Here is a 17,992-nt window from a genome sequence, read left to right as displayed (position 1 = left end):
ATGTTGGCCTTCATACATTTCGTTATATAGAGTTTTAGATGCAGAAAGTTAACTGAGTTTCAACATTTCATCAAACATATTTTAAAAAGTAACTCCGCCCATCACCAATACTCAGTAGTGCGTATTATCTACAATATCCACTGCAGAAAGTCACCTAATATCCTTAGATAAAACTTCAATACCGATGACCACTTCCATCTAGAAGAACAAGATGCCAGGGAAAAATCACAGCCTGCAAGTTCCCCTCGAAGTCACACACCATCCTGACTGGGAAATATATTGCTATTCATTCACTGTCACTGGGTAAACATTCTGGAATTCCCTCCTTAACATGTGCATTGACAGCACATGAGCTGCAATGGTTCAAAAGGAAGTTCACTACCACCTACACAAGGGCAATGAGACACAGCCACAAATGTCACTGTACAAGAAGTGAAACTCGCATATTTTCTTATTGCTAGGACACCCTTATACATTAATCCAGTACTCACCTAGGGTAAGATTCATCAACTGTCAACTCATACAGACTCTTCTTAGCTTCAGTATCATAAAGTCGAACTGTTCCAACTCCACTGCCAAGCAATAACTGCAGAAGAAATACATATCTGAAAAAGCTGCTGTATTATAACATGCAGTTTCAATATTTAATACCCTAAGAAAGGCCTAGTTAGTCTTTTATAGCATACATATTGTTAACTGGGATGTTCAAAATTGGCAAATTGCAGAAATCATTCTTGAAAATTGATGAAAATCCAATAAATAGAAATGGAGTGCGACTTTCAATTACTATTGCCTATTCAGTAACTGTTCATACTAAAAATGGGTCTAAAACACAGATACAATATTCACACCAAGCATGCAGGAAACCATGGCAGCGTGGGGGTTTCTTCTCTTCAGCCTTGACATACAATTGATGCAAAATATATTTGAACATTTTAGTTACCAAGTATCATTTATCAAACATTGTAAGGAAGGAATTAAACTTAATTCTAGAAGTACGCTGAATCAGAGGAACTCCTGATGTTCTCAATGTGTGATTCCTGAATGTATGGCTGTCAATGGTGGACAAATCTTGGGGCTTTTTCGAGGACACACATATTAGAAAAACAGAGATCGCAGGGGGCCAAGATAAAGAGCATTCTAAGGTTAAGAAGATTGTGACAAAGTCAGAAAGAAATTTAAATACAAGGATGGGAATTTTAAAATTTGAGAATCCCAGAAATGGGAGTCAATGGAGGTTAGCAAACGCAAGGGTGAAAAGGACTTGGCAGATGTTAGAATATGACTATCAGAGTTAGGTGTTGGTTCAAGCTTTCAACCTTATCCAGGAAGAAGAATGAGTGGCTGGTTGGGAAAATATTAACACAAGACATAGGAGCATAAATTAGACCATTCAGCCCAAAGAGTCTACTCTACCATTCAATCATGGCTGATAGGTTTCCTGCTTTCTCCATGTAACCCTCAATCCCCTTGAGAATCAAGAACCTACCTATCTCAGCCTTAAATACACTCAATGACCTGGCCTCCACAGAGTTCTGTGGCAGTGAATTCCATAGATTAGAACATAGAACATAGAACATAGAACATTACAGCGCAGTACAGGCCCTTGGGCCCTCGATGTTGCGCCGATCCAAGCCCACCTAAACTACACTAACCCACTATCCTCCATATACCTATCCAATGCCCTCTTAAATGCCCATAAAGAGGGAGAGTCCACCACTGTTACTGGCAGGGCATTCCATGAACTAACGACTCGCTGAGTGAAGAACCTACCCCTAACATCAGTCCTATATCTACCCCCCCTTAATTTAAAGCTATGCCCCCTTGTAATACCCGACTCAATACGCGGGAAAAGGTTCATACTGTCGACCCTATCTAACCCCCTAATCATCTTGTACACCTCAATCAAGTCACCCCTAAACCTTCTTTTCTCTAGTGAAAACAGCCCCAAGTGCCTCAGTCTTTCCTCATACGATTTTCCTTCCATACCAGGCAACATCCTGGTAAACCTCCTCTGCACCCGTTCCAATGCCTCCACATCCTTCCTATAGTATGGCGACCAAAACTGCACACAATATTCCAGATGCGGCCGTACCAGAGTCTTATACAACTGCATCATGACCTCAGGACTCCGGAACTCAATTCCTCTACCAATAAAAGCCAGTACACCATATGCCTTCCTCACCGCACTATTTACCTGGGTGGCAACTTTCAGAGATCTATGTACATGGACACCAAGATCCCTCTGCTCATCCACACTACCAAGTATCCGACCATTAGCCCAGTACCCCATCTTTTTGTTATTCTTCCCAAAGTGAATCACCTCGCACTTAGCTACATTGAATTCCATCTGCCACCTTTCTGCCCAGCTCTGCAGCTTCTCTATATCCTGCTGTAACCTGCTACATCCTTCCTCACTGTCAACAACTCCTCCGACTTTCGTATCATCCGCAAACTTGCTCACCCAACCTTCTAACCCCTCTTCCAGGTCATTTATAAAAATGACAAACAGCAATGGTCCCAAAACAGATCCTTGCGGAACACCGCTAGTGACGGCACTCCATGAAGAAACTTTGCCATCAACTACTACCCTCTGTCTTCTTCCATCCAGCCAATTCCTAATCCAAACCTCCAACTCACCCTCAATGCCATATCTCCGTATTTTCTGCAGTAGCCTACCATGGGGAACCTTATCAAACGCCTTACTAAAATCCATATATACCACATCTACCGCTTTCCCCTCATCAACCTCCTTCGTCACCTTTTCAAAGAATTCAATAAGGTTTGTGAGGCACGACTTGCCCTTCACAAAACCATGCTGACTATCCTTGATCACATTATTCCTATCTAGATGTGCATAAATCCTATCCCTTACAATTCTCTCTAAGACTTTGCCCACAACAGAAGTGAGACTCACCGGCCTATAGTTACTAGGGCTATCCCTACTCCCCTTTTTGAACAAGGGAACCACATTTGCTATCCTCCAGTCTTCTGGGACTACTCCTGTAGACAAAGAGGACATAAAAATCAAGGCCAATGGCTCTGCAATCTCCTCCCTTGCTTCCCAGAGAATCCTAGGATAAATGCCATCAGGCCCAGGGGACTTATCTATTTTCACCTTTTCCAGGATTTCCAACACCTTTTCTCTACATACCTCAAAGCCATCCATTCTACTTATTTGTGCCTCAGTATTCTCATCGACAACAATGCCCTGTTCCTGAGTGAATACTGAAGAAAAGTATTCATTCAGTGTCTCCCCAATCTCTTCCGCCTCCACACGCAACTTCCCCCTACTATCCTTGACTGGACCTATTCCTACCCTAGTCATTCTTTTATTCCTAACATACCTATAGAAAGCCTTAGGGTTTTCCCTAATCCTATCTACTAAGGACCTTTCATGTCCCCTCCTTGCTGCTTTTAGCTCCCTCTTCAGGTCCTTCCTGGCTACCCTATAACACTCAATCGCCCCAATTGAACCTTCACGTCTCATCTTGAGATAGGCCGCCCTCTTCCATTTAACAAGGGATTCCAATTCCTTATTAAACCACGGCTCCCTCGCACGACCCTTTCCTTCCTGCCTGACACGTACATAATTATCAAGGACACTCAATAGTTGCCCCTTGAACAAGTTCCACATATCATTTACACTCTTGCCTTGGAGTCTACTTTTCCAAGCCACACATCCTAAGTCATGCCTCACCGCATCATAATTTCCCTTACCCCAGCTATAATTCTTGCCCTGTAGTACACACTTATCCCTCTCCATCACGAGTGTAAAAATCACCGAATTATGGTCACTATCCCCAAAGTGCTCACCTACCTCTAATTCTAACACCTGGCCTGGTTCGTTACCCAGAACCAAATCCAGTATGGCCTCACCTCTTGTTGGCCTGTCTACATATTGTGTCAGGAAACTCTCCTGCACACATTGAACAAACACTGACCCATCTAACGAACTTGAGCTATAGCTTTCCCAATCAATATCAGGAAAGTTAAAGTCCCCCATAACAACCACCCTATTACTGTCACTCATCTCCTGAATCACCTTCCCAATCCTTTCTTCAATGATTCTAGGACTATTAGGAGGCCTGTAAAAGACTCCTAACAGGGTGATCTCACCTTTCCTATTCCTAACCTCAGCCCAAACTACCTCAGATGGCAAGTCCTCATCCATCGTCCTTTCCACCGCTGTAATACTATCTTTGACAAGCAATGCCACACCTCCCCCTCTTTTACCCCCACCTCTGACCCTACTAAAACATTTAAATCCCGGAACCTGCAACAGCCAATCCTGTCCCTGTTCTAGCCATGTCTCCGTAATAGCCACAACATCGAAGTCCCAGGTACCAACCAACGCTGCAAGTTCACCTACCTTATTTCGTATACTTCTTGCATTGAAGTATACACACTTCAAGCCACTTCCCTGTTTACAGGCACCCTCCTTGGAAATTGATGCCATGTTCCTCACCTCCCTACACTCCAGGCCCTGCACCCTGAAGCTACAATCTGGGTTCCCATGCCCCTGCCGAGTTAGTTTAAACCCCCCCCAAGAGCACTAGCAAACCTCCCCCCAAGGATACTGGTTCCCCTCAGGTTCAGGTGTAGACCATCCTGTTTATAGAGGTCCCACCGTCCCCAGAAAGAACCTCAGTTATCCAAAAACTGGAACCCCTCCCTCCTACACCATCCCTGAAGCCACGCATTTAATTGTTCTCTCTCCCTATTCCTCGAATCTCTATCACGTGGCACGGGTAACAAACCAGAGACAACAACTCTGTTTGTTCTAACTCCAAGCTTCCAACCTAGCTCCCTGAAAGCCTGTCTAACATCCTCAGCACTCCTCCTACCTATGTCGTTGGTGCCAATGTGGACCACGACTTCGGGTTGCTCCCCCTCCCCCTCCAGGACCCGGAAAACACGATCAGAGACATCACGTACCCTTGCACCTGGGAGGCAACATACCAAACGTGAGTCTCTCTCGTTCCCACAAAACCGCCTATCTGTGCCCCGAACTATCGAGTCCCCAGTGACTATTGCTCTGCTCTTCTTCACCCTTCCCTTCTGAGTAACGGGGACAGGCTCCGTGCCAGAGACCTGAGCCCCGTTACTTACCCCTGGTAAGTCATCCCCCCCACAAGTATCCAAAACGGTATACTTGTTCTTGAGGGGAATGGCCGCAGGAGGTCCCTGCACTGGCTGCTTCCTCCCAGTCCCCCTCACTGTAACCCATCTATCTGCCATCTTTGGAGTTACTACTTCCCTATAACTCTGATCTATGACCCCCTCTGCCTCCCGAATGATCCGAAGTTCATCCAACTCCAGCTCCAGTTCCCTAACACGGTCTTGGAGGAGCTGGAGATGGGTGCACTTCCTGCAAGTGTAATCGGCAGGGACGTCGATGGCATCCCTCACCTCATACATGTTGCAGGAGGAACATTGCACTGCCTTCACTGCCATCCCTCTAAAGCTAACTGTTTAAACAAAAACTGTGTCTAAATAATACAAGCAAAATTCAGCACTTACCTGCTTGCCACAACAGATGTTATTATTAGGTTAGAGGAGGAGGGCAGGTGGGAGGCACTACCCGTGTAGTGCCTCGGGTTCCTCTCCTTCACGCTTTTAAAGGGGGAAAAAACTAACCCAGCTAAGCTTACACTAACTGCTTCCGGGTCTCGGCTGCCCCTCTGCTTGCCGTCACTTCCTCTGCTGCTCCCGCTCTTTCTGTGAAGGAGAGAGAAAACAAAACACCGATGCCAGAGATTCACCATTCTCTGGCTGAAGAAGTTTCTCCTTATCTCCATTCTAAAAAGCTCTGTTAGTCTAAGGCTGTGCCCTCGGGTCCTAGTCTCTCTGAACAATGGAAACTTCTACTCCGTCCAGGTCATTCAGTATTCTGAGAGTTTCAATTAGATCCCCCCTCATCCTAAACTCTATTGAGTACCCACAGTCCTCAAACGCTAAGCTTTTCATTCTTGGGACCATTCTCGTGAACCTCTTCTGAACACGTCCCAGGGACATCTTTCCTGAGATATTGCGCACAATACTCCAAATGTGGTCTGACCGAGCTTTATAGAGCCTCAGAAGATCATCCCTGCTTTTATATTCAAGTCCTCTCAAAATAAATGCCATCATTGCATTTGCCTTCCTAACTACTGACTCAACCTGCAAGTTTACCTTGCAAGAACCCTGGATTAGAACTCCCAAGTCTCTTTACACATGAAATTTCTGATTTTTCTCCCTATTTAGAAAATAATCCATGCCTCTATTCTTCCTATCAACATGCATGACCTCTAACTTTCCCACGTTGTACTCCATCCGCCACTTGTTTGTCCACTCTCCTAGGAGAAAGTGAGGACTGCAGATGCTGGAGATCAGAGCAGAAAAATGTGTTGCTGGAAAAGCGCAGCAGGTCAGGCAGCATCCAAGGAGCAGGAGAATCGACGTTTTGGGCATAAGCCCTTCCTCAGGAATCTCACTCCCCTAACCTGTCCAAATCCTTCTGCAGCCATCCCGCCTTCTCAATGCTACTCGTCCCTCTATATATAGATTTGTATCATTTGCAAACTGAGCCAGAAGGTCCTCAGTTCCTTCATCTGGATGGCTAATGTATAAAGTGTAAAGTTATGATCCCAACACTGAGCCTTGCGGAACACCGCTTGTCACCAGCTGCCATCCCGAGAAAGACCCTTTTATCCCCACTCCCTGCTTTCTGCCAGACAGCAATGCTTCTATCCACACTAGCATCTTGCCTCTAACACCACAGGCACTTATTTTACTCTGTAGCCTTGTCAAAGGCCGTCTTGCAGTCCAACCATGGTCCAACCTGCAGATTATTCTAGCAAATTTGTCAGGCATGACCTCCCCTTGTTGAAACCATACTGACTTTGCCATTTTTTACCATGTACTTCCAAGTACTCAGAAATCTCATCCTTCAAAGTGGATTCCCGGATCTAACCCATGACCGAGGTTTGGCTAATTGGTCTGTAATTTCAATCTTTTGCCCTACTCCCTTTTTAAACAAGTGTATCACGTTAGTGGACCGTCCCTGACTCTAGTGATTCCTGAAAGTTCACCACTAACCTCCACTGTCTCCCTTAGAACTCTGGGGTGTAGTCCATCTGGTCCAGGTGATTTATTACCTTTAGGCTATTCAGATTTTCTAGCACCTTCACCTTGGTGATGGCCACCATATTCAGCTCCATCCCCTCACTCTCAAACTTTTGGGAAATTACTCATGTCTTCCACCATGAAGATTGACATGAATCAATTACTCAGCTCCTCAACCATTTCCTTGTTCCCCACTACTATTTCTCCAGTGTCATTTTCCAGCAGCCCAATGTCCACTTTTGCCTGTCCTTTGCCCTTCATATATCTCAAGAAACTCTTATTGTCTTGCTTTATATTACTGGCTCGCTTACTCTCACTTAATCTTTTCCATCCTTATTTCTTTCTTTGTTACCCTCTGTTGGTCTTTATAAGCTTCCTAGTTCACTGCTTTCCCATTGCCCTTTGCCACATTACGTGCTTTCTCTTTTGCCTGTATGCAATCCCTGACCTCCCTCGTCAGGCATGCTTCTTTTTCCATGGGATGAATCTCTGTTGTGTCTCCTGAATTACTCCCAGAAACTCCTTCCATTGCTGTTCAACTGTTTTTCCTGCTCGGCTACTCTTTCAGTCAATTCTCACCAGCTCTTCCCTCATACCTTTAGTTGCCTTTATTCAGCTGTAATACAGTTAGCTCTGTCTCCATCCTCTCCCTCTCAAATTGCAGAGTAAATTCAATCATATTAAGATCACTGCCTCCTAAGAGTTCCTTCATCTTAAGCTCCCTTACCATGTCTGCCTCATTGCACAACATTGTCTCCTTGTAGGCTCCGCTACAGGCTGCTCAAAAAACCATCTTTTTGACATTCCACAAATTCCTTTACTTACAATTCACTGCCAATCTAATTTTCCCAGACTGTCTGCATATTGAAATAATCAATTGAACTTTGCCTTTCCTACACATCTTTTCTATCTCCTGGCATGTCTTGTGCCCCAGTTCCTGATTACTGTTTGGTGGCCTGTACAACTCCAACTATGGTTTTTTTCACCTTTGCGGTTCCACAACTCTATCCACACAGATTCTACACCATTTGACCCTACTTCATTTCTTACTATTGATTTAATTTCATTTCTTGTTAATAAGGCAACCCTACTCCACTGCCCACCAGCCTATCTTTTCAAAACGATATATATCCTTGAATATTCAGCTCCGCATCCTGATTGCCCTGCAGCCACATCCCCGTGATGCCTATGACGGGGTCAATGTCTGGAGGTGACAAAGGTATTTTGCAGTGTAGAGCCAGATGCAGGGCTGGAAACATGAGATATTATGGAGGCAGAAATAGTTGATCTCTGGACACAAAAATATATAGTTTGTAAGCTCAGCAGAAAAGGTGCTGACATTAAGAGCAGTCAGAGTCACAGAGTTCCACGAAACAGAAAACGGCCCTTTGATCCATCAAGTGAGTGCCAGAGGAAGTGGTGGAGGCTGGTACAATTGCAACATTTAAGAGGCATTTGGATGGGTATATGAATAGGAAGGGATATGGGCTGGGTGCTGGCAGGTGGGACTAGATTGGGTTGGGATATCTGGTCGGCATGGATGGGTTGGACTGAAGGGTCTGTTTCCATGCTGTACATCTCTGCGACTGTAAGTCTGCGCTGGTCAAAAGCAACCACCTAATTATTGTAATTCCAAGGCCCATAGCTTTGTATGCCTGAGCACTGCAAGTACATATCCAAATACTTGAAGTTATGAGAGTTCATTCCTCTCAAAGGCAAAGCATTCCAGATTCTCACCATCCTCTGAATGAAAAAGATTTACCTCACATCTCTTCTAAATCTTCTGTCCCTTATCTTAAATCTATACTCCATGGTTATTGATCCCTCCAAGTGGAAATTTTTCTTCCTGTCTACCTTATCTCTGCCCCTCAATTTTTTACATCTCAATCCTGTCCCTCCTCAGTCTTCTCTAAGGAAAACAACCCCAGTCTGTCCAATTTCTCTTCATAAATATCTCCAACCCAGATAACATCCTGATAAATCTCTGCACCCTCTCCAGTCCTGTTACAATCTTGCTAATAATGTAGATTTCAGAACACCACACAGTCTTTAGCTGGGAAGATATCATTTGCAGGCTATAATGGAAAAAATCTTCTGACCCTTGTAGAAAGCTGACAACCAAACTATATTGTGCTCTCTACAAGTAACCAATATTTTGTCCATCAAAACACTGAGTCAAAAAAATTACATCAATATTCCTCAGAAGACTTTTTAAGACATTAGAAGGAAACTGAAATATCCACCACTTCTGAACTGTTGTATAGCTAATAAACTAACCGACAAGGAATTCTCCGGACACTAAAAATTAAACCATGAAGTTCTGAGATCATTACAAAAAACAACTAGTTTATGAGTCTTCTTACGGAAAAGAAGTCTGCCATCCTTACCAAGTCAACATTACAAAGCCAGAAAAGAAGTTCCAAGTAAGCATCAAAATACAAGGGCAAGTAAAGAAGTTCAATGAAGGAAAGGTACACAAAGCGATGGAATAGGTCCACCCTTGCAACTTAGTGTAGTAACCAGTATAATGTAGCACTTTAAAGTACAGCGATGGTGATAAACACATTGCAGATAGTGCAATAACCAGTACACAGCAGGACTGTACAGGAATAATGAGAAACACACTAATGTTAGTGCAGCATCCAGTACATGGCAGCACCGTATCAAGTCCACTCAATACTCTGCCACTGCACTACAGCCCTAAGAGGTAATTGGCAGTTTGGTTTCTCGAAACAGTACACCCCTTGATATCATTGCATTGGTATGTCATCCTGCTGCTCCTCTTTGTCACTCTTGGCATCAATCCACCCTGTAGCCCACACTCCATTATTAACAGATCATCCTATTACATTTGAGTGAACAGTTGGAAAGAAGCAGTAGCTGAGAGAAATAGCCAAATTGTGTTGATTGTTCCTCACCAATCTGTCTGGTTTGGTAGCCCATTCCAAGGAAAGCAGCTGTGATTTTGACATTATGGTGGCCTTAGTCTGCATTGTGGGGTTAAATGTCCACACTTTAACCACTCCATCAATATCCAGACTTGCAACTCTCCTGCCAGAGCAATCCACCCTAAATCAATCACAAAAGAAACACATTCAAAACGGTGCATATCCTCAGAGAACACAATTAAACTAATCTCACTTTAACTGCATGATTAATCTCAACTCCAAGAACACTGCATAATTTCATTAAATAGAGCTAGCTTTGAAGAAACACCACCTGTACCTCTCACCCTACAATTTGAAGCCAAATATTGAAGTGCAAGATGGCTTAATTAAAGTAGGAGAAAGTGAGGACTGCAAATGCTGGAGACCAGAGCTGAAAATGTGTTGCTGGAAAAGCGCAGCAGGTCAGGCAGCATCCAAGGAGCAGGAGAATCAATGTTTCGGGCATAAGCCCTTCTTCAGGAATGAGGAAAGTGTGTCCAGCAGGCTAAGATAAAAGGTAGGGAGGAGGGACTTGGGGGAGGGGCGTTGGAATTGCGATAGGTGGAAGGAGGTCAAGGTGAGGGTGATAGGCCGGAGTGGGGTGGGGGTGGAGAGGTCAGGAAGAAGATTGCAGGTTAGGAAGGTGGTGCTGAGTTCGAGGGATTTGACTGAGACAAGGTGGGGGGAGGGGAAATGAGGAAACTGGAGAAATCTGAGTTCATCCCTTGTGGTTGGAGGGTTCCTAGGCGGAAGATGAGGCGCTCTTCCTCCATTGCATCCGTCGTGTTGCTATGGAGGAAGAGCGCCTCATCTTCCGCCTAGGAACCCTCCAACCACAAGGGATGAACTCAGATTTCTCCAGTTTTCTCATTTCCTCTCTCCCCACCTTGTCTTAGTCAAATCCCTCGAACTCAGCACCGCCTTCCTAACCTGCAATCTTCTTCCTGACCTCTCCACCCCCACCCCACTCCGGCCTATCACCCTCACCTTGACCTCCTTCCACCTATCACATTTCCAACGCCCCTCCCCCAAGTCCCTCCTCCCTACCTTTTATCTTAGCCTGCTGGACACACTTTCCTCATTCCTGAAGAAGGGCTTATGCCCGAAACGTCGATTCTCCTGTTCCTTGGATGCTGCCTCACCTGCTGCGCTTTTCCAGCAACACATTTTCGGCTTAATTAAAACACCCAAGAGGAATGCAACTTGGTTTACCTATCCTTCTATTCAATCTCAGGTCGTGGAATAGTCATCTATTAATCTATGATCTATTAGCTTCCCTCGGAATAAAGTCACAGCTCCACCACCACAGGACTTTGGGTGGCATGGTGGCTCAGTGGTTAGCACTGCTGCCTCATAGCACCAGGGACCCGGGTTCGAATCCAGCCTCGGACAACTGTCTGTGTGGAGTTTGCACTTTCTCCCTGCGTCTGCATGGGTTTCCTCTGGGTGCTTCAGTTGCCTCCCACAATCCAAAGGTGAATTGACCATACTAAGTTGTCCATAGAGTTCAGTGATGTGTAGGTTAGGTGCAATAGTCATAATTGGATAATAGGATAGGGGAATGGGTCTGGGTGTGTTACTCTTTGGGGGGGTTGGTATGGACTCGTTGGGCCGAAGGACCTGTTTCCACTCTGTAAGGACTTTATGTAGGGATTCTATGGACTATTACACACTATTCAATCATGTTAGCATGACAGGTTCCTATATAGAAATTATGTGGAGAGAACAGTCGACTCTCAGTTGTGTGTGAATTTATGAAGCCCATACACAATAAACACCTCCGAAAAGAATTCAACAGTTATAATTTTGTTATTACTGACAAATTGAGTGCTTATGTAAAACATTACTTTAAGGGAGAATTTCAGAAAGCTGACAAGCTATAAAATGCATGTGATACACGGACACAACTGTAACACCACTCACCCACAATACATGATGGAGGAGTGATGTTCTGCATATTCTTCCTGACTCAGCACTATGAAAGGCTGCTCAGTCTTGCGCTCCAGGCTACACTTGCTCAGTTTTGTTGGAGAGTCAAGTTGATCCACAGCCATTTCAGGGCTGCTGGGAATATCCATCTCAGTGCAGCCAGGCTCAGTGCTTTTCTCCATACCCTGGATGCAATTAGATATCAATGAAGTTTGCACTCATTAACATTGGGATAAATAAAATAACTTCTTAGACACTCAGATACTAATGTGACCTTTTTCCCTTTATAGTACAGAGAGTCAGAACTCACCAGAGGATCCCAAGTCCCATTTATAATGAGGCATTCCCAACTCCTGAGGTTTGATAAGTCACATTAATTAGCTTCAATGCATACAGTAAATTTCAGTCATGACTGCCTCTAACACTATCCAAGCCAATAGCACTGAGCAGGATCAGGCTTGGCTGTAAGGCTGTGATGAATAGCACTTTCTGAAGTTAGTCCACTTGTGAAGAATGATCAGAGAATTACGTCAAGCAAGCTGAACTTAACAGCCACTGATAGTGCATGAATTATGTGAAATTTCCCCAAATCCTTGGATTCTGGAGAAGTAACAGAGGATTGGAAAACTGCTAACGTGACATACCTATTCAAAAATGGAGGGAGGCAGAAAGTGTTAGAAAAAAAATTGGAATCAATCATTAAGGAAGTAATAGCAGAACATTTTGAAAATCATAATCTAATCAAGCAGAGTCAGCATGATCATTAAAGGGAGATGTGATGATGCTGCTCCTTTAACAAGCTTCTTTTGCACTTGGCTTTTTTTCCCCAAAGGGGTCATAAAGGTAGAGGTTCCAATATGTCTGGAAATACCTATTTGAAAAAGCTTTTAAGTTTTTTTTAAAAAACACTTGTAAATTGAAAGGGGAGTGGCCAGTTCTTCCAGTCTGGTTTGCTTGCAGCTGCTGGTCAAGTTTTAGCTGGGAACTCAAAGAACCAGTTCCATGCTGATCCTTGCTCTCCTTGTGATTCCTCTCCTGCAAGAACCTGTTTTTGAATTTACCTGTTAGCCAAGGTGTGTTTATGGGATGTTGCAAGTGATTTGGAATAGTATCATTAAACTGCGATAGAGTCGATTGGCTTTTCGGGTAAAATATGTTATTCTACATTCTGTTCACGTGTAAATAAGTTCTGTTTTGTTTAAAACTGAGTGGTTGGGCCAGTTGCATTACTCCTGGAATATCCACTTTACATCTACTTAAAACAACTAGAAAGTTAGGGTCTGAGCTGCCTTCTTGACATGTGTTGAGGGGGTCTGGCCTGGTCCATAATTTTGAATCATGCTTGTTATTTATTAAGTGCTCGTTGAGGAAATTTCAAGGAGAGTGGATAGAGTAGCATCAGTCGATGTGTTGTATTTGAAAATCTAGAAGGCATTTGGCAAGGTTCCTCACAATAGTTTTTTGGCATAAGATAACAGTCCATGGTGTTGGAGGTAGTATATGGATAGAGATCTGACTTAAAGGCAGGAAACTATGAATAGAGATAAGGGTCTTTTTTTCAGGTTGGCAACCTGTGATCAATGGGATTTGATAGGGATCACTGCTGTGTCCACAATTGTTTACAATATACCTTCACGACTTGGAGGAAGGAAGCACATGTATTGCAGCCACATTTGCATATGACAAAAATAGGTGGAAAGGTAAGTCCCGAGAGGGAAGCAAAGAACTTGCAGAGAAGTACTAATAGATTAAGTAAGTGAGCAAAGTGTTAGCAAATGGAGTAACTTTTCATTTTGGAAGGGAGAAGAGAACAGAGTATTATTTAATTGGCGAAAAACTGCAGAAAGCTGCAAAATAAAGGGACTTGTGCACAGTTGTGCATGAAACAGAAAATGTTAGAACATAATCGAAAGGCAAACGAATGTTGGCCCTTATTTCAATAAGCTTGGAGTGTCAGCTAAGTGGGTAAGTCTTGCTGCAACTGTACAAGGTGCTGGTGCTGGATCTTAGAGGGGTGAGAGGATAATTCTCCTCAGGGGCGACTCTCGGACCAAGGATTGTAGCCAGAGAAATAAAGGGTGCCATTTTAAGAAGATGAGGAGGATTTTCTTCTTTCAGAAGTTTGAGTGTCTTTGGAGCTCCTTGCTATAGACAGCTGAATTGGCAGACTCCTTGTTTATATTCAAGGCTGACATAGATAAATTCACAATCAATGATTAAAGGGAAAGGACTGGAAAGTGGACATGCCATGATCCCATTGCATGGTGCAAATTAAAACAGTAGAAACCTTCCAGAATTGTGTTAATGACTTGCCGGGATAGTGGGATGATAAGCAGTTGTGTGGAGAGCTAGAAACCACAGAGACAGTTAAGTGGCATCATCTCTTCGTGTTGTGGCTAATTCGGAATTCAGCCTGGAGGTAGCATGCTGACTGCAATGCAGTACACCTTACTGATCCTACAGCAGCATGCAAAATTTCTTCAAAACAGTCCAGCATGAACTATTTTGACTGAAGATAACCTGCTGGAAGTTACATTCAATTCTCCTGATTAGATGAATATGTCCTTTACCTGTGTAGTGTGTTTGGATAAGAGCTCCTTTCGCTCTTTTTCATGGTTTAGCACCTTCCTCTGTCGCTGCTGCACCAAGTTTGGGTCTTTCTCATGATCCTGTACCTTCCTCTGTCGCTGCGGAAGTGTGATGTCAGTAGCCACGTTCACCAGTACCTTTCCCTCTTTGGGGGCCAAAGTCTCTCTATTCTTGGTGGTCTGAACAATAGTAACAACAAACAAAGCAACTTCCTGAAGCAGGTTCAAGATTGGATTGTAGAACATTGAACAGCAAATGGGGTTGGCACAAACTGTCAATACCTGATTATTGGCACCATCTCTCTTTCCAGATAACACAGGACTCTGACATGACTGCGAAGGCCCTGGGTACACCTGGCCTTTTCCTGAAGGTTTCTTGCTTTGTGGGAGCAACAATGACAGAAACGAGCCAGCTTTACTCTGAGATGACATCACTGACGAGGTCCTCTGACTGGACATCAATTCTCTGCAAATAAACAGCAAAGTTAGTCCAAGCTTAAAAGCACAACTTCATTGTGACTGACTCCATGTACGACACAGGCCAAGAACTTGACTCATGACCAGGCTGCAAAGCGAAACCAAAAATGCATCAGTGCAAATAATTGAAAGATTACAGAGCAAGACTGGTTTAAAATTCCAACAACACAAGGTGATTTCATACTAAAGATGCAAGAGAATAAAAAGTGCAATCTAAAGATAAAGAAGCTGAGCTGAGCCCAGGTTCAATTTGCAACCTGGCCGACGTTATCGGATATCAGTATAACAGTAAATGCCTGTGCTCCTGTGGTTGGGTGGGGCAAATCCTGTCAGAGTTCGAGGGACCCACTGTCAGAACCTGGAAGCCACATGTGTGGATGAAGAATGAGGATGTGAGAAAACTGAATTTTTCACGTGATTGTCATTCCACATAAAAAGTAGATTGACCCACACATAAAATGAAGAAACATGTCCAAGGGACTGGACAACAGCAATATGTCAAAACCTTCAAACAGAAAGAAAATTTCATACAGTTCTGGTCACCACAATATCAGAAGGAAATGGATGCTTTGGGCATGGTACAGAAAGGTTTTACGAGGATGGTGTCTTGCATGGTGGAGTTTAGCTAAAAAGAAAAGTTGTATAAGCTGAGTTTGTTTTCGGTGAAACACAGGAGGCTGAGAGATGACCTGAAAGAAGTTTATAAAATTATGAATGGTATGGACAGAGTGAAAAGTACGGATGTGTTTTCCCGGGTGGAAGGATCAATTACTAGGGTGCTGGAGGTTGGAGGTGCTGGAGAGGGTTTGAGTTTGAGAGAGATGTGCAAGGGTGATGAGTGCCTATAACGTTCTGCCAGAAGTGGTGGTGGAATCAGACACAATAGCAGCATTTAAGAAGCACCTGGATGAATACATGAAGAGAAAGGGAACATGCTTTTGTATGAAAGGGCAAAATGTTTTGACGATTGTTCAGAGGAACGAAGGGCCTGTCCCTGTGCTGCACTGTTCTAAAATTACTTTTAAAAAAAATTTAAATAATTTGGATAATGTACATCTAGATATTTTCTACTCAACTTGTTTAGAAATGCTGTGACACACCTCTGGAGCGGGTGGAACTGTAACCCAGGCCTCCTGAATCAGAGCAGCAAAATTACCGCTGTACCATAACAGCCCCTTTCCCAACAGCACTATAATACCTGGCTGATGCATAAAGTGGACTGAGAAATGCCCCATTCTATGTCCCTACTGCAAAAATCACAATGTATGGTCCTCAGATAAGAGACATATCAGATATTAAACTGATAAGAACAGAAACTGTTACTACACTCAGTTCCAGCTTGCAAACAGAGTCCATTTTCAAGTCACTTGTAGACAGATTGGAACACAACACAGGACATCACAAAATAGCTGTTTGTAAATACAGAAAATGTTTATACATTGGTTCTGTAAAATTACACCCCTATATGGATTGCTTTTGTCAGTATGAGTGCTCATATATTGGAACCACCCTGTATATTAACAACTGTCATCACGTGAAGTGTGACAATGGATGCAATGTACTTTGTGCATTAATGGATTACACAGGACTCAATGTTTCCAAGAATATTTTACAATGCAGTCAAAGGAATGACAAATGATGGGTGGGGCAGGTTTGGACATGTGGAGGGAAGTGTGCATTGCCCCAGATTCAATAATGTGGAACGATGCTTTGGATTGTTCTATGATTAAAAGCTTATCGAGACAAACCTCAGTATTGATCTTTAGTGACGGTACTCACAGTTCTGAATCCCCCAGTCGGTCCATGTTCTGAATGTAAGGAGGCAATTTGTGGTGAATCATCTCCTCTTCTTTCCTCAGTCTTGGCTCGGCTTGTGCAGCAAACAACTGACGACAAGAAAACTTAGGAAATAAAAACAGCACATACTTTACAGTAAAACTGATAACTATTAAGTTTCCAATGTCCCTTGAAAAACATAAGTGCCCTGGAGACAAGCACAAAGAATAAGCACCCTGACAAACAATTGCACGGATTCTCCAGCCTCCAATAAAAACTGGTAGAACACTAAGGTGAAAAAAGTCACCATTCACGAGACTGTTTGCTGGTATGCCTCACAGTGAAAGCACATTGCCGAGAACTGGAAACAACAGCAACTGTCAGATTGCCCAAAGTTTCTATCAGGTTGGGAGTAAAAGATAACTTGATCTTTGAATTTCCATCCCGGTGCCAGATTCATTCAACCTGAGGCTCATCAGCCCAAAATAAAGGCTTTCCACCTTCTCTTTCACCTGTCTTTACCTAACCTGAGAAGGGCTTATGCCCGAAACGTCGATTCTCCTGTTCCCTGATGCTGCCTGACCTGCTGCGCTTTTCCAGCAACACATTTTCAGCTCTAACCTGAGTCTCACCGACACTCAGGAACTCAAAAACCTCTCAGAAGCTCAATAAAACAACGTAATACCTTCTGCCTTAAGACTTCATTTTCTTCCTGTAGTTGGTAGCATCTCTGGACCTCTGCATCAAAGTTCAGCAACATAGGAACAGGTGATACAAGTTAAGAAAAAAAATGCTTAGTCAATTTGCATCTTAGAGCCATGTTTAAAAGTTTTGGCAGAGATTCTAAGTTCTCCCTCTGGGAAAATCCTGCACACCTTTAAAGAATCACCTCAGTCTGCTGCCAGTCTTGTGTCAAGGATTCATTTTTAAAGTAATATTATCGAATACAACGAGTTCACAGCTTCAAACCATGGTCAGACCTAATAATAAAAAAGAAAATATTGGAGTAACTCAACAGGTATGGCAGCAGTGGAGAGGGAAACAAAGTTAATATCGTTATGAAGGTGTCGGTGTGTAATGTACCTTTAAGAGAGAGAGGGAGCTAGCAAGGACTGACTGAAAGCACAGATTGTGCTGAACAAGATAAAAATGCAACAGTTGGTTGAAACAAATAGCTGGAGTTGCATT

General features: G+C 43.5%; 1 protein-coding gene across 2 annotated transcripts in view; it reads right to left on the bottom strand.

Moving 5' to 3' along the window:
• The window catches only part of wdr91 (WD repeat domain 91), a 129,344-nt gene that overhangs the window by 93,356 nt on the left and 17,996 nt on the right, over positions 1 to 17,992 (bottom strand). Inside the window, exons 4-10 of one of the 2 annotated variants that reach the window (XM_087997542.1) lie at positions 17,490 to 17,573; positions 16,808 to 16,929; positions 14,834 to 15,017; positions 14,534 to 14,731; positions 11,958 to 12,148; positions 10,026 to 10,176; positions 492 to 586 (exon numbers count right to left, since the gene is read on the bottom strand). In XM_087997542.1, the coding sequence (XP_087853668.1) occupies positions 492 to 586; positions 10,026 to 10,176; positions 11,958 to 12,148; positions 14,534 to 14,731; positions 14,834 to 15,017; positions 16,808 to 16,929; positions 17,490 to 17,573 (1,025 nt within the window). The remainder of the gene's footprint in view (positions 1 to 491; positions 587 to 10,025; positions 10,177 to 11,957; positions 12,149 to 14,533; positions 14,732 to 14,833; positions 15,018 to 16,807; positions 16,930 to 17,489; positions 17,574 to 17,992) is intronic. The other variant, XM_087997544.1, reaches the window with a different exon arrangement.

Source organism: Chiloscyllium plagiosum, unplaced genomic scaffold (genome assembly GCF_037043375.1).
Source record: "Chiloscyllium plagiosum isolate Xiang-an unplaced genomic scaffold, Cpla_swu_hap1 HiC_scaffold_19, whole genome shotgun sequence".
Classification (NCBI taxonomy): Eukaryota; Metazoa; Chordata; class Chondrichthyes; order Orectolobiformes; family Hemiscylliidae; genus Chiloscyllium; species Chiloscyllium plagiosum.
This window is presented reverse-complemented; position numbering and strand designations above follow the sequence as displayed.